This window comes from Buceros rhinoceros, unplaced genomic scaffold (genome assembly GCF_000710305.1).
Source record: "Buceros rhinoceros silvestris isolate BGI_N320 unplaced genomic scaffold, ASM71030v1 scaffold16040, whole genome shotgun sequence".
NCBI classification, from domain to species: Eukaryota; Metazoa; Chordata; class Aves; order Bucerotiformes; family Bucerotidae; genus Buceros; species Buceros rhinoceros.
Genome location: NW_010389171.1, coordinates 32,684 through 55,331, shown reverse-complemented (window position 1 = coordinate 55,331; position 22,648 = coordinate 32,684). Strand labels below are relative to the sequence as shown.

Genomic DNA, 22,648 nt, shown 5'->3' with positions numbered 1-22,648 from the left:
TGCTGAATTTGACTTGTTTTTAGTACTTCACCTAGTCCAGTTAGTGATCCATGTCAGAGAGGAGGTACTGTGTTTATATTTGCTTGAAATCCTGAATAAATAATAAATGCTAGCTTTGTTTTAAAACAGCAGCTTTTGGGATTTCTCATGCTTATAGGCTGTTCTGGTGGGAGAAAACCGAAATTTCATGGCATGGAATTCCAATGTTTTAATCTTTCAGTAGATGTTTTTCTTTAAAGCTTATTTTTTCAAGATTTTATGGGGAAAAAATCGCAACCGACAAACAACCCCTCCCTCCCCAAGACAAGCAATCAAAAAGTTACAGTGTAATGTCTCGTTTTTGTCTCATTCTTTTTTCTCTCAAATATTGTTATAAAAACCAACTTCCAAGATGAGCATGTATTTATTAATGAATTATAATAAATATTCTAATTACACGAGTTTAGAAAGTAATGTTTGTTGTGTTTGTTTTCTGATTTCAGGAGAATAAAATGGGGAATTTCTAGACCCTTGTGAATAACTCGGCGCAGTAGTCTTGTTTACTGTGGGAACCAAGACTAATCTCAAGAATTAAAGGAAAGGAATAACTAAAATCATGCCATCTGAGAAGGAACAGGTTTTTTGTGATAAGCAAATTATTTTGTTAAAGCACAATGCTGTGAGGAATTTTTCTACAAATACTACTTTGGAAAAAGCACTGGTGAATGATCCTTTAAGTATGATGACCCAACCAGCAATTTTAGATGTCAATCTCTCTTATGAACTAAAAGACGTGAAAATTGATTTACCCAAGGTGAGCATTCCAAATGAAGTATTAATGAAACATGAAGTTGAAAGATTTAGAAAACTCTTTCAGTGTAAACAGCAGACCGCAAGGAAGTCCTTAAGTCTAGAGAAAATTAACGAAAGCAATCCCAGTTGTTCAGAGGGAAACCACCTGCAAAACAAACCAGAAGTGCGATTTGAAGAAGGGTTGAAAACTACAGCAAAGATACTGAATTTCACGTGTACGAAGTGCAAGGATAACATTAGATACAGCCCGAATGATCTACAGAAACATTTTCAGCTGTTACACTATGGCGAATTGCCTTTGTATCCTTGTGAGATGTGTAACTTCTCGGCTAATGACTTTCAGTCGTTTAAACAGCATAGACGCACCCATCGTAGCACTTTAGTGAAATGTGAGCTCTGTAATGATGAGCATATGTACACTTTGTTGGATTTAACAAAACACTTCACGTCGACGCATTGTGTAAATGGTTACTTTCAATGTGAGAAATGCGGGTTTTTAACCCGAGATGTGGGCACGTTTGTTCAGCATATTCACAGACATAATGAAATACCCTACAAATGTGGAAAATGCCATCATGTAAGCTTTACGAAAGAGGAGTTCCAGAAACATCATCTTGTTCATACCAGTATGTTTCCTTTTAGTTGTCAGTATTGCGATTACAGCACACGACGGAAAGACCACCTTGTAAAACACATCATAGCTTTGCATAGAGACCACTTATATGCAAAAGAAAAACTGGAAAAGGATAAATGTGAAAAAAGAATAGTGAAGACTCCAGAAGGACTGAAGCTTGTGTTAAGAAGATATAAAATGGGAGCATCGAAAAAAGCGCTTTGGAGACGGAAAAAAATAAGCAGTGAAAGTGACAAAATTGGAGAAAAAAATACACAAGTGCTAAGAAGTGTGAATAAAATTCAAACAAAAGCTGAGGAGCTGACCCATTGTACAAGAGATATGGAAGCAAATGAAGAAAAAGATCAAATTATGTATGCAGAAAAGCATAATTTCATGGGTGGAATGCTCTCTGCTCCTACTGCCCAATGCAATAAAGCAGATGATGGAACAAGTTATAGCCTGGAATTATTAAAAAATGCTGTTCATGGGCCAACGGTATTGATGGTCAAAAACAATAAAATATCTGTTCCAGCAAATTACAGTGCTAAATTTATGGGATTTAAAATGGTAGATGGAAAACAACATATTGTTATAAAATTATTACCTACAAGTAAGCAAAATGTACAATTGTTGGGTCAGAAAGCTGATCCTGTTAAAGATTCTACAACTCCTTTGCTACAGACTGCTGATCCTTGTGGCTTGTCTTCAGGTGCTATACCACATGTAACCGATCAGCCAACCTTAAAGAACAGTTCTGTTCAGCCATTAACCTCCCCTCCGTTTTCTTGTTCTGCTCCTCATTCAGGAAAAACAAAAGTGGAAAATCAAAATAACTCCTTGTTGTATGGTAGGAGTGTTTCTCAAACTGTAGCACCTTCTAATGTAGCTGTAGGAAAAAGTTTGAATTACTTGCCAGTGAAGTTGGGCTCAACTGTACCTCCATGTGATGAGGTGACAAAAATTGGAACACGAAACAGTATCTCGTGGGGAAGCTATAATCCTCCAAGTCATTCTCAGGTATTACCACCCACTATTACAAATACGCTTCACTATGACCCTGTGAAAATGGCCTTCTTTCCTGAGCTGAAAATACCAAATGGTGGCCTGAATAACAGTAATGGAACTAACAATCTTTATTACTCAACTTCAGTGGACTCTTCTAATGAAGGGTTGCTCTCTTTCCACAACTATTCCAAAATGGACACTTCGGATAATCCTTGTAACATTTGGATGTCAACAGATGACAGATACAAAGAATTTCTATCTAGCAAAACAGTTTCTTTTCAAAACAGCAGAAGTGAATCTGCTTCTTCATATTCAGAGTTGATGAAAGGCTTAAAACCAGAGAAATTTGTATCAGCCCAGTCAAATATTAATCAAAGTTATGGACACATAAACACTAACTCTGTGTCTTCTAAAAGCCAGTCTAAATGTGTTGTTGACAGTGAGTGTTTTATGGAGGACCGGCATAATGGCCAGCAGTATTTGGACGCTAACGTACATCAAAGCTTTGAGAACGTAGCTGAGAAATTCCAAGAAAATGCCTCCGATTGTGTTAACTCAGTCTTGATGCCTAAAATCACGTCTGTCTTCTCATTGCAGAGCGAACAGGCAGCTAATTATTTATCACCTGAAATAAATAAGTTACTGCAAGATGTATTAAAAGTGAAAGCAACTACTCAGCAAGAATCGCACAGCAAGTCAAATAACTGTGTAAAACTTCATTCTGACAAGATGCTTTCTGGTCACGAGTCGGGGAATAAAGCCTTTACGCATTTAAAAAGCTCACCACCTGCATGTGGTTTTCAGAGGCCTCCTTCTAATGCAGGCTTTCATATATATAAGAAAGAGTTGAACACAAGATGTAGCACAAATGAAGGTACACATTGTGGGAGAGAAAATCAGACTCCCAGGACATCATTTGATTCGCAGGGAATGGATAAATTATCCAGAACTCCACGTGTTGGTCTGTTGCTAAAATCTCATACAGATGCAATTGTAACACAGCAGTTAATAAAAGATAAAGTATGGTCTGCAAACCACAATCCTGGCAGCTTTTTGCCAGGTCTTCAGCAACAGAAGAAAACTATTTTAGTTCAGTCACCTCCATCAGGATTTTTTGTTCCTTTGCACCTTGCTAACCAGCCCGGACTACAGGTGGTTTCAGGGAAATCTCTTCCGTCAACCAGTTCATCAGACGGACATGGGACTAAAGGTGTACCTACATCTTTTGTTCTAAATAAAGGTCCTGGAATGGTTTTGACTTTTAGCGGGGCAATTGGAACAGTTGCAAATGTCCCTAGTGATAGTTCTCAGGTTTTAGGGAGAGTTGCATCCAGAGAATATGGTAAAATAACCATACCAGCTTCAAAAGTGGAGGGGAAAAATGACAGTTTTGGAACTGTGAGAAGTTCCTGTAATAGGAAAGCATGTAGTACAGCAAATGACTCCTTGAATAACACGCCATTCAAAGGACCTCTTGTAATAGCAAACTCATCGGACTCATCTGTGAAAAGAATTTCTTCTTTGAAGGTATTATCAGAGCATCAGGATGCTGTCTTTGGTTCCTCGGAGTCAGTAAACCAACAGGAAATTAAACAACGTGTTTATGCACTTTTGCCTGATGGACAGCAGGCAGTTTTTCTGAAATGCATGACACCAAACAAGCCTGTAGTTCATAAACATAGTGTTTTTCAGGATAACACTCATTATCAGAATTGTCAACCAAAGAAAACTGGAGCCATGCAACAAAAGCTTTTGCTGAAAATTAAGACTTCTACTTCAGATACAGTGGCTGGTACCACTCAGTCAGTAAGCAACTCAGTGCCCTCACTACAGCTGGATAACCTGCAGTCCCTTGCTCCTGCGCTAGCACAGAAACAAACTAATCTTACTTCTAATGATGCCTTAATTTTACCAGGTAGGTTAATGCCAGCAAATGCCTCTTTGGCAAGCTCTAATCCAGCATGTTGTGTTCCTCCTGTAGAACCTGTTTATCCTACTAAATCTGCAGGGACTCGGTTGCAAAAAGGTTCTATTGAGAGTACCCAAGTAGTAACTGCTAATAACGGGAGTAACTTCAGTAGTCAGAAGTCCTCGTGGAGCACCCGAAACAGAACTGCAAAAGTAAAACCTCGTTTAAAACAAACTAGGTCTAAAAGTTCACAAACTGTGGGTGTGCAAAGAAACAAGAATTTCAAACGGAAAAGTAAGGATAATTGCCCAGAACCTCCAAGAAAGAAAGTAATGTTGCACAGAAAATGTAAGGAAAAGAACCGAGCCCCATCTGTTAGTGAATCAGGTGGCCCTTACAAAACAAGAGCATCAAAAGAAACTGTGAGGACTTTGAAACTACTTCCTTTTAATTCTAAACAGCTTGTAAAATGCCCTCGGAGAAATCAACCAGTTGTTGTGCTTAACCATCCTGATGCAGATGTTCCAGAAGTTGTAAATGTAATGAAAACCATTGCTAAATTTAAGGGACATGTTCTTAAAGTTTCATTGTCAAAAAGAACTATAGAAGCGCTTCTGCAGCCAGCCTTCTGCAACCGTTTGGACATAACTACTGATGAGCTTTCTCAGAGGAGGCACAGGACAATAAAACCTATTAGCCCTGTAAAAGAAAGATTTGTCTTAAAATTGACACTGAAAAAGACTAGCAAAAACAATTATCAGATTGTGAAAACTACCTCTGATAATACCTTGAAAGCTAAGTTTAGCTGCTGGTTTTGTGGTAGAATATTTGACAATCAGGATAATTGGGTGGGACATGGACAGAGGCATTTGATGGAGGCTACTCGAGATTGGAATTCATTGGTATAATGATGACCAGTGAAGAAAAGGAAACTTAAAATATCATACCTTACAGTTTTGAAAAAAGAGAATCCATTGAATTAGGATACACAAGTCGTTTTGTGTTTCAGTATTGTAACTGAAGTTTAAAAATGATGCAAAGTGCTTGTGCTTTAAAAGGAAGAGCAGATTCTCTTTTGTCATCAAGCTTTGAGATAGATCATGGAGCTTTGTGGTTTAGGTAACTTGTAATAAACAGCAAATGCAATTCTTAAAATATATATTATTTTTTGTTACTTCTATCATGTCCTATATTTTTATTCTATAGAATGAGTCTTCAGGGCTTTTGTTCTGTACATATTTTTAAAAAACTAAACTTGTAAATATTTTTCTACTTTTCAATTATTTGGTATAATTCTCGCACAGAAATTACACCCCTCCTTTTTTTTTCAGTTCTGTGCATGCACTACTAAAACAATTTTTTAAAACATTTTCGACTGCACCAGTTGTTATCCTGGGATTTTTGTTATTTTCACTTGTTAGCTCTTGATTTTGTTTTTCAGGGAGTGAACACTATTGTTAACAAGTGCCTAAAAGATGTGAAGCAGTTTACATTATTTCAACTCTGTAACCGTAAGCCCATGCAGGGCTGTTTCCCCCAGAGTTTCATTTAAACAAAGCCATATGTGAATGCTTTAACCTATATTGCTATGCACATGACACTTGTACTATTTCTGTGCAGTTTGTCTACTTTCTTAGTGAAGTATTTTTCATATAAATTAATAAAACATGTTACGATCATGTTAGTACAGTGAACCTGAGAATGGAATCAGCTGCAAATACACAGTATATATATTCATAATGTATATGGTGTTTAAGAATGGTGAACATTCCTAATCTGTACTGAGTCTGTCACAATTAAATTTGCTATAACTTGTGTTTACAGAACATGACTGAGCATTTGTAGAAAATGTTTCTGTTTTACTTTATACTATGTCTGCCCCAATCGCTGTAGGAAGGCCAGCACGTGGTGGAGTGCAAAGCACCATTTCAGGCCTGCAACTGCGCTGCAGTTTTATTCCAGGTGGATGTAACTTGTCACCATAATAACTAAGTAGTATTTTCTACTGTTGCTTTCGCAAGTGAACTGCCTTTTAGGGTACCGGGGATTTGGCAAAACCAAGGCTTGACTTATTCCACCCATATTTTACTAGCCTGTAGGGTAATAAAATTTTAGGGACAATTAAAGGGAAAATATGCCTCACGTTTCTCGATGTTTGTGTGAGGATATGTAAACAGCAGACCTTATCATATCCATTCATATGGATATGAATGAAGGTCCTATACAAAGGTCCTATAAACAAGTGAAGGTCCTTATTATCCACAGTAATTACTATGTTTAGAGGCTTTGTCCTCCTGATTCCTACTGAACGCAGAGGTTAGATCTATTCTTCAGTGGGAGTGCCTTTACCACATGGCACCTTTTGCCCAAGTACAGGAAGATTACATCTTAGGGGTGTTAAGTCAGCTTCTCAAAGTGCTGTTGGAAAAAGTGTTAAAATTCAGTACTGGACTTGGAGGAGGGGCATATAAATCTCTGAGATTTTTGATGATACAAGTCCAGGGGTAATCCTCTGTGATTATCTTCATAAGGCAAAAGTGAAGATTGACTTGCTGCCAATGAAACAAGTGGAAGTCTTTCACAGATGTCATAGAGATGTCACCAGTAATAGAATTTGACTTAGGTTTTAAAGTGTTATAATGAAAATGATTTAAAAAAAAACCCCAAAATTTCAGTAGCTAGGGATGGGTTTTTTTCTTGATGTGTCTCTTGGCAGGAGGATGCACCCTAGCCTTGTAGCTGGTTTGTTAATGTATGGAAGTCAACTGAATTACCTGAGATAATCTAAACAGCATAGTTTGGGTGAATAAATATACAGCTGATGTGTGTTCTGTATCAAAATTGGATCACTTTGTGCTGGATCACAGGCTTGAGCGCTGACACTCACTTGGCTAGGAGCTTTGACGAATAGTGTAGTGGTGAGGAAGAGTGTTGGAAAGAAACAGCATTGGGAAAGGACAAAAATGTGTTAAGCTTTTTTAATTGGAAGGATCTATTTGCTGCCTCAGCTTGCTCTCCTATAAACCCTGAATTAGAACTCCTGAATTGTGGACATTGCCATTGCTGTCTTTGGCAGAAGTAACCAAATTTGTTGCTAAAACCTGCTTGGTGCAACTTGTTCCTTAGCACTGAGGTGGAAGTTCTGCTGTAGTGTTAAGGGGGTTTTCTCTATGTTGATGAATCATGAGAGTCACACCTGTCATTGGAGTTTTTTCCCCTCCAGATTGTTTTTCTGTGAGATGTGTAACCTTAAATGTGAAAAACAACATTGTAAAACTAGGAAATGTTGAAATAAGATTGCTTTATACAGGCTTAATTCACTGTTGTATCACTTTATCCACGGACATGCATGTCATTCAGTGCAGAGAATTGCTCCCCCACCCTTAATTATGTCCTTGTATTATTTAGCGCACATTGCTCAAGTACTGTTCTGTGTTATTATTTTTTGCTAACGAGCTTTTCCATAATACTTAATTTGAGATCCTAAAAGTTCGGCACTTCTGCGGATCAGATTTCAAAGAATCTCGAGACTTCAGCGAAATTGAGATCATAATTAATGATCATGGTGAGAAAGTTTGGTATAAGCAATCTGACCAATGTTGCAGTGGATGATGCAGAGCAGTATACAGTTCTTCAGTGAGATGTTTAACTGCTTTTACAATACGAGGCTACCTTTTTGCTGGCTGACTCTTGTAATGTTTGTGCATTTTTCAGCATCTTCAGTAAATGGAAAAGGTATCTTAGAAATATCTTACAAACCGCAGCCTTTCATTACTCAGCTACGGTTTACCCCTGAAGTATCATCATGTGAACCAGGTGAAATATATAAATCCATATGGAAAAACAGTTGATCATATATTTAATGCTTGTATTGTAGTGGGTATATCTGATGTGACGCATTAAGGTGAGGAGCGTCTTGATTTTGAGTGCTTGATTTTGCAACCATAACATTTTAAGATAGCTTGTAACATTGCATATACAAGAAGATAAGAAAGCCTTTACTTGGTTGTAGTGTTTAGGACATACAGAGATCAGAGCAAGTGGAGAGTCAGCAAGCATTTGTGCAGAATTTGTGTGTGCAAAATCTAGCCCATTGTATATTCCTTGTAAGATGTGTATACATGAGTAAGTCATGGTTTCTCTTCCTCAGGAATTCCAATGATTTAACAAAAAACTTCTGTTCAGTATTTGTTCCAGCACTGTTGTCATGTGAGATGTGTATTTTTTTACGCTTACTAAGAATCTCTGCCTGCTGCTGGTGGTTTAGATTGATGGAGGAATATAGTTTTGTAACTTGTGTGTCTGAACACTTGGATTTTTGAGAATACAAATTCTTACTCCTTTTATGGAACAATTGTCAGGAATGATGTGCAGTACCCACTGTAGTCTCCTTCCTCTATCAGGTAGGCAGACAACACTTTTGCTCCTTTATACATTAGGAAATGTGGTACTTTGCCCAGAGTTCTTAGGCAAAAAAAATTACTTCATCTTAAAGCTAGATACTTAGTTCTAATTTTAGGTCTTCCTTTAGGTTTTTTGTAGCAATTAATGACAGTTACATGGAATAGAAATTACTTAATAGTATCAAAATGTGGGGGTAGAGGTATGTTGCTCTGTCTGTCAGAGGTCAGTCTTGCCCCACCTGCTACCTGGTGGAAACACCTGGCAGCATTAACTAGTGGCAGCTGCTGGCACTCCAGCAGTTGTAAGAGCAAATTTCAGGTACAGTATTGCACCGAATTACCATGGCCTAGATTGTGTATTGGCTGCTGAATCAATAGCTCCTGGATTTTTAATTTAATTAGCACCCAGAATGGAGCATGCTATGTTAAAAATCTGGATGCTATTGATGGTGGATGAGGTTTCAGGTCCAGTGAAAGCAAGCACCTGAAGCAACTGTTCCTAAAACTTTTTCATTAGTGCAATTTATCCATTCATCCACTTTAACCTTTGTGGATATTATTTTGTTCGCAATAATAGGTAAACCACTGCGCTAGAACAGGCTTGAAAAAAGGAAGGGCGGTGTGTGTGTGTATAAACTAATGCAAGAATTGAGTAGTTTAGCAATGAAGCAATGTGCTTGGCAGGTACTCTGATACAAAGATTTGAGAGGTATTAAGCCAAATATATGTTTATGCTGTAAAAAACGATAGTTTTCATATCAACAAAACTTGTGAAGGAGCCCATACAAATATATATATTAAAACATAAACAATAGTGAATTGATGCTTTCTTGGTGGCATAATACTAAGAAATGTGATCCACCAATGCCTCCATACACTATTGACTTTATAATATTTTTAATTTTATTTGCACATTTGAAAATACAAAAAATTAATGAAACAGAGTAAAGCTGAGGACAATACGTGTCAATTAATCTAAAGCATTTAGACAGCTTTATTGCCACTAATCACATGAAGTACAGTCCTATTTTCAGCTTGTACACAGTGGTATGCTAGGTCGAGTTGCTCTGACTTCTGGGGCTGTTTCACTTTACGAAGAAGTTGCTGAAAGCAGTGATCTGTGGTAAACAACAAACAGGAAGAGTAGATCACTGTGGGTATTCTCAGAGTGAAAATGTCCTCCAGGAAATCTATCTTTAAATAGCAGTCAAAGGACCAGGCTGTGGTATGCAGTTGTTCTTCATGTGACTTGGAACACCCGTGTTGTCACAGAGGGAAACCACAGACGAGGGTGTTTCTGCTTTGGCTTCTTGCATTAAATATGAGTGCTTTTTGATAAAAGTGACGTGGGTTGAACTGTATGACCTCCATCTCTTACTACTCAGTAGGTGCTCTTAAAGACTACTTGCCGTTATTTTGGATTTTCTTTTTAATACCTGATCCACATGTTTTTGGATGCTGAAAGAAATGATTAAACTGTCTTCATCTTAGCAGTTCAGTTTAAGAAATTCTTACAATGTGTTTCAGTTTTGTTGAGTCTTTTGTGTTGTTTTGGCTGTCAATTAGAACCAGAGGGATGTGCTGATGATTCTCTACTATTTCAGCAACACTGTCAAAACGCTGTATAAAGAAAACAAAAATGAGTTAGTGCTGGCTTCCTTTAATGCTCTAATACGACATTGCTGCATTATCTTTTTATCTTTGTTCCTCCCACCGTTGAAGAGAGAGGAGCTATGACGTACCAAAAGGTGCTCTCCCTTTTAGTAAGAGTAGTGTTCCTGCTCTTAGTCCTGATTCTAGTCATAAACATTTAATTTGAACAATGGAAGATACTATGGCCACTAGCTGTCTCACCTTACGCTCCTTTCCATTTCTGATTGCTGCAACCTGAACCATGGAGGTTGCTATGTGGCATATTAAACTGACACAGCTTTCAGTTTAATATATGCCATGCTCCAGACTGGCAGTTTGGAAGCTGCTTCAGGTGTGGTTCAGCCACCTTGGAGAAAAGGCAATTTCCAGGAGTAATGTGGTACAGTCAGCCATCAATGAGAACTGTTTTACTTAGCAATTTTAATGTTTGTCACTGTAAATGAATATCCAGAATCTGCTAGGCTGGTTGCTTTTCCTTTTGGTCTTTGGCCAAATGCAGATTTTGGACCAGCTATCTCTTTTTTCTGAGGTAATTTTTGACCCTTTGTTGAAGGGCAGATGAGCTCCAGGCTGTTATTTATTCTGTAACCTCCAAACTGTTGCCTGGGGAGCAGATAATTAGGCTAAGGCACATCCCTGAAAAGCCTATTTTGTGCAGTGATAAACGGTTTTTGTTGGTGTTTGGGTTCCAAGTTTCTGTTCTGCTGCTAGAGTAATTATCTGTGTGGTATAAGAACCAATTGATGATGTTTGCATTCTAGAACTGGAGTTTAACATTTTCTTTATGTGAAAACAGGATTAAAAATACTGTCATTCTCATTTTGATAGATGTTTTGGGGCTCCCCCCCACCTCGTTTATTTTCTTTTGAGAGTGGCTCTTCCTCCTTTAGGATTTTCCAAGAAACTTAATGAGAGTCTTAGGTAGAAGGTGAACAGATGATTATATACAGGGGGATAATTTATCAGGATCAAACCTGCAGCTGCTAGATAACTTTTCACAACAGTTCTTTGAGTATGCTTTAAGCTTGATCTGTGGGTTTAATTACTCACAGTGTGCAGGAGCTGATGTTGCACTGGTTTCTCTAGCTTGATAGGTCAGTCATAGGGAATACTTTTATCCTGATACATGAAGAATCCTTTTGGTTATAGCGTAGTAGAACTTAATCCTTGCTTATTAAAAGTATATAACTGAAAAAAGAAAACCCACATCATCTCACCTCTTCACCACATTTTTCTCTGCCCAGTGCATATTGTCTTGTTGATTCAATAAATCGTATAGGAATGTTGTAGACTCTTCTGTTGTAAAACACAACCAGTGTGTACGGTTGCCGCGAATCCTGTCCAGAACTCTTTCTTATTAGAAAGGATCCATCCTAAAGAGAGAAAAGTAGTAAGTGTATTCAGCTTATGTTTTCCAACAACTTTGGTGTTAGTATTTTCATCTATATTAAATACTTTTCTCCCATTAGAAAAACTGTACAGCAGGAGATGGGAAGTAACGTGTTCCTGCTGTCCAACAGTAGCTTACAAAGGTGTCATTTAAGAGTCACCTTTACTGCTGCCTGTTTTCCCAACCAGAAAAAGAAAGCAGAAATAAAACACACAGTGACAGCCATCTGTTGGGGTCCACACATTATTAGGAAATAGAAGTTACTGTAGTAGCAGGTAGGCAAGAAAGTAGTGAGAGGTGGACATACTGTTTCCCCAGAGGTGTAAAAAGCCCTCTGTCATCTGATAGAGACAAGCACCTGTGGCTGCTGACACTGTAGCCCAGTGCTCTCTAGGCTAGCAGTAGCCTGCACTGGTGATAACCCCAGTGCTTTGCCCCTTGATCCTGCTTTGTGGAGCTAGGCAGGAGCGGAAAATGGACCTGATGCTGAGGGTGTTACTCTTCACTTCTGTGACATTAGCTTTTGTACACAGCATAGTTACGAGAATTCAGAATTCTCCAACCACCTAAATGTGTAGCATTGCTATTTCAGAATGCATAGCAGCATCAGCCTTTGCAGCTGTTTTCACCAGAGCCCTCGGACAGCCTTTGGACAGAGGCAATTTAAAAGTCAGAGGGCTTTGCTTTCCTTTTTAATGGATGTACACAGGCTATCAGAGCTTCCTCAGCTCTGCAGTCTGCAAGAGCTTCCTCTGTAGTGCACCAGTCTTCGAGTTAGACCAATGCAACTTTGTCTTGGGATGGAAACCCTAGTTAAATAGTTTCACCACAATATTTTCACGTTTGGCAGCATTTGCATGGCGCAGTGTCCTGATATGTTCAGAATACAGCTGCTGTTCTTAGAATATTTCTGGTGATATTTTAATTTTTATTTGAAGTTTTTTTGGTTTTTTTTTATAAAATGGACATTCTTTAAAGGTGACCTACCTTGTTTGATTGGTACAATGCGTCTTCTGCCATTTTCCTATCACAGGTAGCAGCATACCATGCTTTACTATGAACACTGGCATCCTAGAAAGAAAGAGTTAGTGTTTCACGTGTAAAATAATAATGATAATAATAAGGAATATGGCCTATAGGGCAGTCACTACTAAATAATGACAGGTGTGAAGAACTCAGATGTAGAATAATGTAGACTAAAGGACAAAATTCAGAAAATTCTTTGCCAGAATCTCACTGATTTTGTTTGCTCAAGTCATAACATAACAACTTTACCTCTGAAGTTCTTCCATGTATCTCACCAGTCACACTGTTCATTGGAAAAGGATAGGATGAGAGAATTTGCAAGAATGCAAGGTAGTCAACCACTTACTTAAGAGAATGAGTCCAGCAAACCAACAAGAAATCAACGGGTCAAGAAATCAGTTGCCCCTGGACCGTTTTTCTAGCACTGTCTATAGTCTGTAATCTGGAATCAGAAAGCTGCTACCAAAGTTCAAGTGGGAACCAAACAATCTTATGGATGCGAATCATGGCTGTGAGCACCTGTACTGTGCAGGATGCTACAGCAAATGATACCACCATACATAACTGGGGGAAAAATAACACCTAACATTTATTTATTTTAAGCAAAAAGGATGTTTTACTAAGCTCTGGTTTTGCCCATGGCTGTTACACAAGAGCGGCAAGTGTAATTGCTACAAGCTGTTTATTTGCTGTCTGCTGGATTGTTTATTTGAAAGCAATTTTTGTAATAGATATCCAGTGTGGCATATTGCTAAAATTTTTCCAGAACTTCAAGTCCTTTGTGTTCTTCACTGTGGTATTATCATTGTTATGTCAGGCTTTAGCACATTTCTTGTTGTTGGTTCTGTGTAACAGAGTGTTTGTTTTGCACTCCGCAGAACTACTTTTACGTTGTTTGTGACCACTAGGCTAATAAGAACGGCTTCTGGCATTTCATAGTCTTCCTTTGTCCAGAAGGCAGTAAGGGGAATAGCACTGAAATGAAAATAACTTTGCATTTGCTTAGATTATTCAAAGTTTAGTGTTGCAGCAAAACACATAAAGAAGACTTGATCGTAAAACTGACAGCTTTAGCAGTCATGACAAGAAGTCTTTTTAAAGGAACAGAAAGGAGTAGAACTTGGGAAAGACTTAAATAGGGAGAGGCATCACAGCATCCTCTGAGATGGGCAGCAATGACTTGCTTCTTGGTTCTTAAAATTATTTCTTTGCCGACTCCCTAAACTGCAACATTCATAAACGTGATTCTGCCTCTCTGCATCCGGCTGTGTTGGGCCAGTCAGCAGAGCGTCACTGTTTCCTCCTACAAATTTCTGGGATTTCTTAGCACATGACATTGGTGCAGGCTAATGCTATTTGCTGCAGATGGCTTCATTGTATCTGCTTTTTTTTTTTTTCAGGACATAGTATGTATAGCTACAAGTTAGAAAACACCGGGCAATTAAAAACTCTTTATAGCCATCTCTGTCAGAAGACTAGGCTTAAGTACATCATCACACAGTTCCTTCTTTCAAATGATGTTGAAGTATTATAAACTGGGAAGGCTGGAGGAGCTGAAACTAAGAAGCTTTTTTTGGGTCTTGTTTGAAGTGACTGGTAGAGTGCCAAGGTTTGATATAATGCTATTTACGTATTTTTCTACAGTTTCTGGAAAGGTCTCCTACAGTATATGTTCTAAGCATTTTTTTCATGTGAAAGCTAATACTCAGATTATTTGTGCTACCGCACTGCAAAGGGGACATGGATGCCCTCCATGGAGTATGATTTTTATTTAGAAAGTGGGTAGGGATGGAAATACTACTTTGAAGTAAAGGACAGGAAGTTTTCTGTAATGTGAATTTCGTTAATGTTATACCTGGTCAGTGGTACTTGAAATAGATGAAATGTTGCTGTGAGGGGAAGTACCCAGAGAACGGTTTGCAGCTTCTGGCACTTCTAGAAAAAGAGAAAGAACAACACGTGTAAGTTTTCAAAGTAAGTCTGTTGTGCTGTAAGAAATTGATTTGTTACAAGGACTCTGGAAGATCTGAAAGTGCTTCACCTTTGGTATCAGTCGGGAAAGCAATCTGCTGTAAATGGATGGGCTCTATATAAGTGGCAGGACACTCACCTGCGCAAAAGAGGAGTCTCTCTTGGTTAACAACTTGACTAATAGCCAGACCTAGACTTAAAATGTTAGGAAACACTACCACCGCCTAAGTGAATCAATGTAACAATAGATAAAGAACATGCAGGAAGACAATGCAAAAAGTGCTCAGTCCAGTCTGCGTAGTAGTCATACTGGTGAGGGAGAAAATGTAGCTCAGAGATAGCGTTTCACTAATTTAGTCCAACGGAGATGCTCGTGTTTGTCTGCAAGAAGTCTAGGTAGCTAAATAGAGAAGCAGAACAAGTAGGAAAGGTTATGAAGCTATATTATTATTCTAATAAGAAAGCATAGTAGAAAATAGCTATTAGGGCTGAAATAGAAATGTCAGTTTAAGATATTAGAAGGGAAATGGTTGAGTGGAGTTGCATAGTAATGATACGATAGAAATATGGAAAATTAGTATAGATAATCGGTCTCTGGCAAAACAGAATCATGATCAAAGATAGTATATGTGTCTGCTGTAGAACCATGTGACTAGAGCTGGGTGCAGGTCAATATTATAGTAGAGAAGATGACTGTAGAAAGTTGAGTGTTTCTTACTGTGTAATTACCAAGGGTTGTATTTCCTGTTTGTTTTACTTATTGTGGGAAAAAGTGCTACTAGGATCGTTAGCACTCATGTATTCCTGGACATGATACTTTGTAGACTGCTCTATCAAATCTCCACTAATATAATTCTTACTTAGATTCTGGTTTCAGAAAGCAATAATAATGTTATAGAGGAGGTCACTGACTAGAAGTTAAAAAATTCAGTTGGACTGGAGAGCTCAGAGACACCGCCATTAAGAAGGTTTAGAACTTGTTTTAGGGTAAAGATGCAACTGTCTGCAAGCTGCATTCCAAGTACAGGGGAGACAGCGTAAAAACAGTTCCAGCTCTCACTGAGTGAATAATCACCCGAAGAAGGCTATTCAGTATTAAGAATGACAGTTTTTCTGTTCAAATTTTGACCAACCAGCTGCAAAAGCTACAGCTGAGAAGTACATTGTGTAAATAAAGTAAGACCCGCCAGAACTGAGGCTGAATTAGACTTTACAAAAGGAAATTCAAATAAGTAATAAGAGATTTCCTGTGTAAAAAGATAAAAAAAACCAAACCAGGGCTGTCTGCAGTAAGAATTTTATTGCTTTTAAAGGCAATCTAGGTGCTAAACCAATAGTAGTTCTGGTACAGAAATGGAAGGTTCCACAACCAAACTGGAAGCAAAACTCGAATAGCTTAGTACAATTGAATTGGTGGGCCCAGATAAAATTTCTGGGATAAAGATTAAGAACTGGCACATGAAATTACAGGGCTGGTAACAATTATTTTAAATAAATTTCAAGTCAGGATGGTACCATATCATTAAAGAATACCAAACAAAATTGCTATATTTAAAGTGGAAAAAGCTCTGATAAACTACTTTTTGTCTAACTCCACAGAACACAAGGCCCTAGGAGAGAATTTGAAGGAAAGAGCATTAAGATTTCGAGGTAAATGTACAACTAGCAAGAAAAAAATCTGAAATTTACTCAAGTAGATAAACTGTTACAGCTCTTTCGTAAAAATAACAGTTCTACAAAGAGGGAGAATGGTACTGTACTTACTCTGGACTTCAGTAGAGCATTTGATACTGCGCCATATGGGAAATTAGTACTTTTTATGAAGAAGATAAAAGCACGAGGCTTGTGTGGTGACAAAGAAGGGACAGCAGGTTGTGCTGAAGGGATATTAGTGGCTGGGACCAAGTGTATCTGTGATTAAGTTGTTATTGGACCTGGCACAGAATAAGAGCATTTTAAAGAAATGAGAGCATAATTTAGCACCAGATGACCTTGAAGAATAGAAAGAATTTAAACTGCGAGTTGAAGCACATTAGTTGTGCAACAGGAGCGGACAAACTGGAGAGCATCAGTCTGTTGTATGGATATGAACCATTATTATATTTCCACAGACAGGAACTGCAATTGCAACATACAGCGAGCAAACATTTCCAGGAAATAAAGTACTAATAACAGCATATAAAACTTGGAGCTACACCACATGCAGATTTCTGTGTGCAATTCTCATCATCCATTTACAGTGTGAAAGATGTTCAGACTGAAAAATGTGCAGAAAACGGCTTGTAGGAAGGCCAGGCAAGTGTCTACTAACAGGAGAGTAGAAAAATGTTAGATCTAATTTACACGTCTGTGCAAAGAGAGTTCATATACCCTAATTTATTTTTAGCTGTGAACTGAAACAAAGTCCCTCTTGAAAGTATTACTTACAGAAGAGCTTTAGCATTTGCCATTGTAAAAATACCTTCTTTCTTTCCTCTTCAGAGGAAGAATAAATTGCTGGATGCAATAATAATCTGCTTGGCTTCTAGGCAACAGAAGCCTGGAACAGCCCAGAAATGTCATATTTAGTGTTCTTCTGTGGCAAGGAAAATTGATGGAATCTTAATGATGACGGGAACTGACCCAAACTGCCTTTGGTAGAAATTTCCAGTAGTCACAAATGGGAATGAATGAACCGATTTCCATTGGTTTATACAATAATGCTGACATACTGCCTTGATTTTCCTAGCAGAGCTAAGCCCCTCGATACTTGATCTCTTGTTTGTGTGCTTTATAGAGACGAATGTGAAATCCAAACTAACAAATAAGCATGGCATCTTGAAGTAACCTTAATTCAAAGATTAATTTAAAATTACAAGTTAATCACATTTTAATTCAAAATCTGAGTTATACTTACTTGGCAGAATTGAGGACTTTTGGAGCAAAGGCCTGAAATTAGAGATTACAGAAAGGTCTGAGGATATGTACCCAGTTTTAAAAATACTGAAATTGTGTATTTGAAGTATGCGGTGGTAGAATGTGTTCCATCTCACCCATTTGTCCATTAAGAAATAAGGCCCAGATAAAGGTATTTAAAAAAAAAAATCCCACTAGTACTGACAATTAAGAATTTAAACATCTGGTTTAAATCTCCATCACCTAATTAGAGATTATATCCTCCCATGCTTTTTGGTGATGATTTGAATTTATTTGAATGCATTTGCCATGTTTTCTTTTTTGCTACTGTGAGGCTTCAAGAAACATGACTTTCAAGAAGGGACAGAAGGCAACAGAAAACAGTGCTCCCCTTTGAACTTCTCACAGCTGTGTTCCAACCAAGCAGTAGGAGCTGTGCAATGAAATACTCAAAAGATGTTGAAAAGGGATTTTACTTTTGGGCACCACTTGGAAGGGGTGGAAGCAGAAGCTCTTGGCTGGAACCTCGTCGTCGTTCTGCTGCTGTAGGTTTTTCTGTAATTTGGGGAAACAAATTGTTGAGTCAAGATTTCTTCAGAAATCTATTGTCCCAGATAAGAGAGTCCCAGTAGCTGAAGGAGGCTTTCTTTCATTACTACAACTTTGGGGTTTTTTTCCTGACATGACTGCTTGCCATCCTGCTGGGGTTTTTTTTATTATTTTTTTTATTAACTAGTGACATACCACCAAATTTATAGGCAAATAGTCATGCTGTGCATGCCTGCAGGAGCTCGGCAGGAGACTTGCCTTCTGAGGGGCGAGCTGTGTGACACAGGGGAGGACACTGGGGCAGGCTGCCTACAAGAGCTCAGCCGGAGGAGGTGCGGCTGGCTGGCTGCATCCTACCCGTGTGTTAGACAGCAGCTCCTGCTCAGTTTTTGCTTGGAGTTGCTGCTGCCTTGCACAAAGGCGAGATGCATTTTCTGCCTGCGCGAGGGACTGGCTCTTGCCAGGAGTTGGCTCTCTGTGAGCTGGTTCTTGCTGAGTTCAGCATGATGTGCTTGCGCTTTGCCTGCTTTCCCCCTTCTCCACTGTGAGGACTATATGGCACATTGCTGGTCCATTATGTTGTATGTTACCCTGCCAGCAACCTCAATAGTTTTACTGTGACTGGTTTTAGAAAACAATGATATTCAGTACAAGTAAGGCTGGCCAGATCCAGTCTGAAGCTGCTAACACCATGCCCCCCCCCCAAAAAAAACCACAACCCAACAAAAGCAAACAAACCCAACCTAAAATAAATTGAATATGGTGGTGTTTGTTTCATAATTTTCTTTTTATTAAAAACAAGTTCTGATACAGGTCAACTTTCACAGTAGTGGAGATAATTTACCTTCATTTGCAGGTAAGGTATCTCTGGAAGGTAAACATGGTTTCTGCAATAAAACAGAACAAAACTAAATATTAAATGCCCTGTCACTTGTACAGCAAATGCTTATTTATTTATACTTTTTGTGAACTAGTTTACATTTAAAATTGGTAGCATCCTGGAGGGATTAGAAGGTAGGGACATGGCCATTCTGTGAAGAGCCTCTAGTTGTATGACCTTGATGCTTGGGATTTTGCAAAGTAGATTTGGAAAGAATCCCACTTTCTGTGTATAAATAGATGGTCAAAAGTAAATTCTAGAGACATGTGCTTTTAGTTTTACTCCCATCAGTGTGTTTATGGTGTAACAAATTGTTCATTCTTACCTCTAAAAAATGAAGAGTCCATTCCAAATACTTATGAATCAAAATTTGAGTATTTTTTACTTTTTCAAGCTATTCTCACAAATGTCTGAGCACATTTCTTTTAATAAAAAGTTAAACCATCAGTTTGGCTCACAGTAAAAACTTGCCCAACCTTCCAGTTTCAATTTTTTTTCATCTTGAAACAATGATAATAAACTGTCCATTTTGAAACATTTTTCAAATTAATTTCTTTGAAAATTTCAACCAGTTCTCTCACTTTCTCCCACAAGAGATTTTGGGATACTTTCCTAATGATGAAACACTTACTGAAAAACCTCTGACAAATTCTGGTCAAATCCCACATCTCTCTTGAGCTATCATTCTTACAGTTAAATCACGTTCCCCCATATGCAGCCCTGTGTATTTCAGGGGATACTTCTGAATGGCCTCTGTTCCCATTTATTTCTCATTTTATTCAGTTCTTGTGCTGTGTTTATTGTTACATCCTAGAGTACTGCATCCAAACATCCCTTTAATAAAAATGTTTCTACTTTTTCTACTTGAGCTTTCTCACTGCTGCTTAGTTCCTATAACAGCACCCAAATATCTCCTTTCCCCCGTTCTTTTTATATGCTTATGTTGTACCCAAACTCATGAAAATTAAGTTTTACAATAAATTAAAAGTCACCTATAAAATTATAATTTGATTATGCAATTACAAGTCAACTTACTGGTGAATTTACTGCATTCGAAGTTTTCTTTCTGCAGATTGGAGGAAAAAGAAAAAAAAGTGTGGTTACTTAGCAGATACTTGAATTAGTTTAGCAACTAAGCATCACGTGCACTGATTCCCAAGATATTTCTGGCCAAGATGGGACACACCACCTTACTGGATAGCTGTAGCAGTTAGGGGGAAAAAAGAAAAAATAAGGGTATCTCACGTAATGTGGGTACTCAGGAAAGGTACTTATGATATGTGAGGAAGCTACATTCTGTCCAATACTTAAGATGACAGCTTGGGTGGGGCAGAAGAGTTTTAATGAAAAACACAACTTTCTGTATTTATAGGCATGCACATGCTACTGCTGCAGTATGTGACTAAATTAAGCAAGCCAGCCAGTGGCAGGCAGCAAAGGGCAATGCCACTGGCATACAAACAGTATTCCTCTAGAAATGATGAAATAATAACTTGCCTTTACCTAGGCAGGGTATCTTTCATGAGCAAAATTAAAAATTACTCTGGAATTCTGATTGCCATAGGCAAGGACAGGAATTAGCCCCTAATTCACCTATTAACCCCATCCCCATCAAAGTTTTGTTTTGGTTTTTTTTACTCACAAGCCCCTTGGTAACGGAGATGGAGCTGCTCCAGTGGGAAATCTGGGTTCTTGTGTGTTACTGAAGCTATGATCTAGAGATGCAAATGACATATTTAGCATGCAATATTAGCTGTATCTGAACAGTGGATTTTCCTCACTGCCCTTTCATTTTTAATGTAATAAAAGTAAAAAATATCCATTGGTTTAATTTTTGTCTTAACATGTTTTCACTCTAATTATGCTAGAAAACAGTTCAGTAACATTTCTTGTTTATAGCTGACTGTTAGAGATAAAATTTACACTGACACACTCCCCTACATGCTATATTAAGATCACAGAGACGTATTTACAACAAATCCCTCTCATACTGCAGTGTTTTCAGTACAGAATACTTACTTTCATCATTGCTTGCTTCATGGTCCTGTAATGAAAAAGTATATTAGTTTGGCAAGAAGCAATTAAAAAAGGAACTGTTAAATGAGAAGTACATAAATAACCTGGTCTTGGTAATCTGTAGCAATGTTTAAAGAAATTTTTGTACAGAATGCATATAATATCCAGAATACATTTAATCAGCTTTTATGACAGCATCTAGAAAATTTTAGCAAACATCAATCTAATTTTGAACATTCTAATAACCTTGAGATTGCTTGTAGTATTGAAAAAATTATCCCTGAATTTTTCAGTGAGACCTTTTAGTTCATGTTTCATTTCTGAGCTGGAAAGCAGAAATTTTGAATATACTAAGAATGCCTCTTTCAGTGAACAGAGGATACTGAGTAGACTTTCTTTTCACCGTGCTAGACATGAATTGATCAACTCACTGCTCAGCCTCTTTGGGAGGTGCTTTCTTTTGGCTCACACTTCTTGTCTTTTAGGGAATCGGACTCTCATGTCACAAGTACCTTTCAAAGAGGCACCGGTTATTAATTTGTCCATCTTCATCCACCAGGTTAATGGCTTTTCACTAATGTTGACCATAAATGCATCCATTCTCTGGTTGGAGAGGTGTAATCCATCATCCAACAGCTAAGGGAGTCAGAGGCGGAGAAATTTTTCTCCCAGTCAGCTCAGGCCTTTGAGAGCCACAAGTTCTTGTTGAGGTGATGAGTGCTGGTTAGTGCTGAGGATGGATCGAATGGGAGCAGCTAACAGGCGTTTCAGTTGTTTTGCTCTGTCGGCGTGTGTAGTCAGGGATAGAAAGGCACAGCACAAACATCATGCACTGGACAAACATCATGAGGCATTAGGACAGGAGGAACCAGCCTCAAGTTGCGCCAGGGGAGGTTTAGGTTGGACATTAGAAAAAATTTCTGTAAAGAAAGGGTTGTCACGAACTGCAACAGTCTGCCCAGGGAGGTGATAGAGTCCCCATCCACGTGTAGCTATGCTGCTGAGGGATATGGTTTAGTGGTGGCTTGGTAGTGCTGGGTGAACAGTTTGACTTGATGATCTTAAAGGCCTCTTCCAACCAAAATGGTTCTGTGATCATGCTCATTACCATGTTTTTCTTTAAAACTGTAAGAGCTGGCCACTTTACACAACAAGCAAAAACTCAAAGATTTGGACTATACTGAGGAATTCTTTCCTAGGCTGACTCTTGTGCCAAACTGGGAACCTTCAAGTACCAAGGAGCTGAATTACACCCATTGTGTGGATAAGTGCGTTTGGGAGCTCCATCCTGGCTGCTGTAACTAACTTGGTGTGCAGCCCCAGCGAAACAACAGACTCTTGGTTCTCTGCAAAGCCTGGATGTTACACGCCTAAGAGGTAAGCTCTTGAGAATGAATTAATGGAGAGGTTTCAGCTGCAATATGGCACTCGAGTCTCTTCTGAAGCAGGAGTATTCTTGTTAGTGCTGATCAGAGAGTAGAATTTGTGTCAGCATTATCCCTTCAGAAGGACTCCCCCCCCCCCCCACCCTCTTCATTCTCTC

General features: G+C 38.4%; 2 protein-coding genes across 2 annotated transcripts in view; one reads left to right on the top strand and one right to left on the bottom strand.

Annotated features, from left to right (window-relative positions):
• The first annotated feature begins 595 nt into the window (after window positions 1-595).
• On the top strand, window positions 596-5,230 carry ZNF518A (zinc finger protein 518A). Its single transcript, XM_010133297.1, has one exon. It carries the CDS (start codon window positions 596-598, stop codon window positions 5,228-5,230), a length of 4,635 nt encoding a protein of 1,544 aa, XP_010131599.1.
• Window positions 5,231-10,063: 4,833 nt separating this feature from the next.
• Window positions 10,064-22,648, bottom strand: part of BLNK (B-cell linker) — a 32,868-nt gene continuing 20,283 nt past the window's right edge. The window contains exons 15-24 of the mRNA XM_010133308.1: window positions 21,109-21,133; window positions 20,732-20,804; window positions 20,125-20,155; window positions 19,054-19,096; window positions 18,137-18,215; window positions 17,662-17,693; window positions 14,650-14,729; window positions 12,756-12,839; window positions 11,596-11,751; window positions 10,064-10,345 (exon numbers count right to left, since the gene is read on the bottom strand). Of these exons, the coding sequence (XP_010131610.1) occupies window positions 10,226-10,345; window positions 11,596-11,751; window positions 12,756-12,839; window positions 14,650-14,729; window positions 17,662-17,693; window positions 18,137-18,215; window positions 19,054-19,096; window positions 20,125-20,155; window positions 20,732-20,804; window positions 21,109-21,133 (723 nt within the window). The 3' untranslated portion in view covers window positions 10,064-10,225. The remainder of the gene's footprint in view (window positions 10,346-11,595; window positions 11,752-12,755; window positions 12,840-14,649; window positions 14,730-17,661; window positions 17,694-18,136; window positions 18,216-19,053; window positions 19,097-20,124; window positions 20,156-20,731; window positions 20,805-21,108; window positions 21,134-22,648) is intronic.

Excerpts from the sequence above, each read along its gene's own strand:
- ZNF518A (XM_010133297.1), top strand. The coding sequence starts at position 596 with ATGCCATCTGAGAAGGAACAGGTTTTTTGTGATAAGCAAATTATTTTG.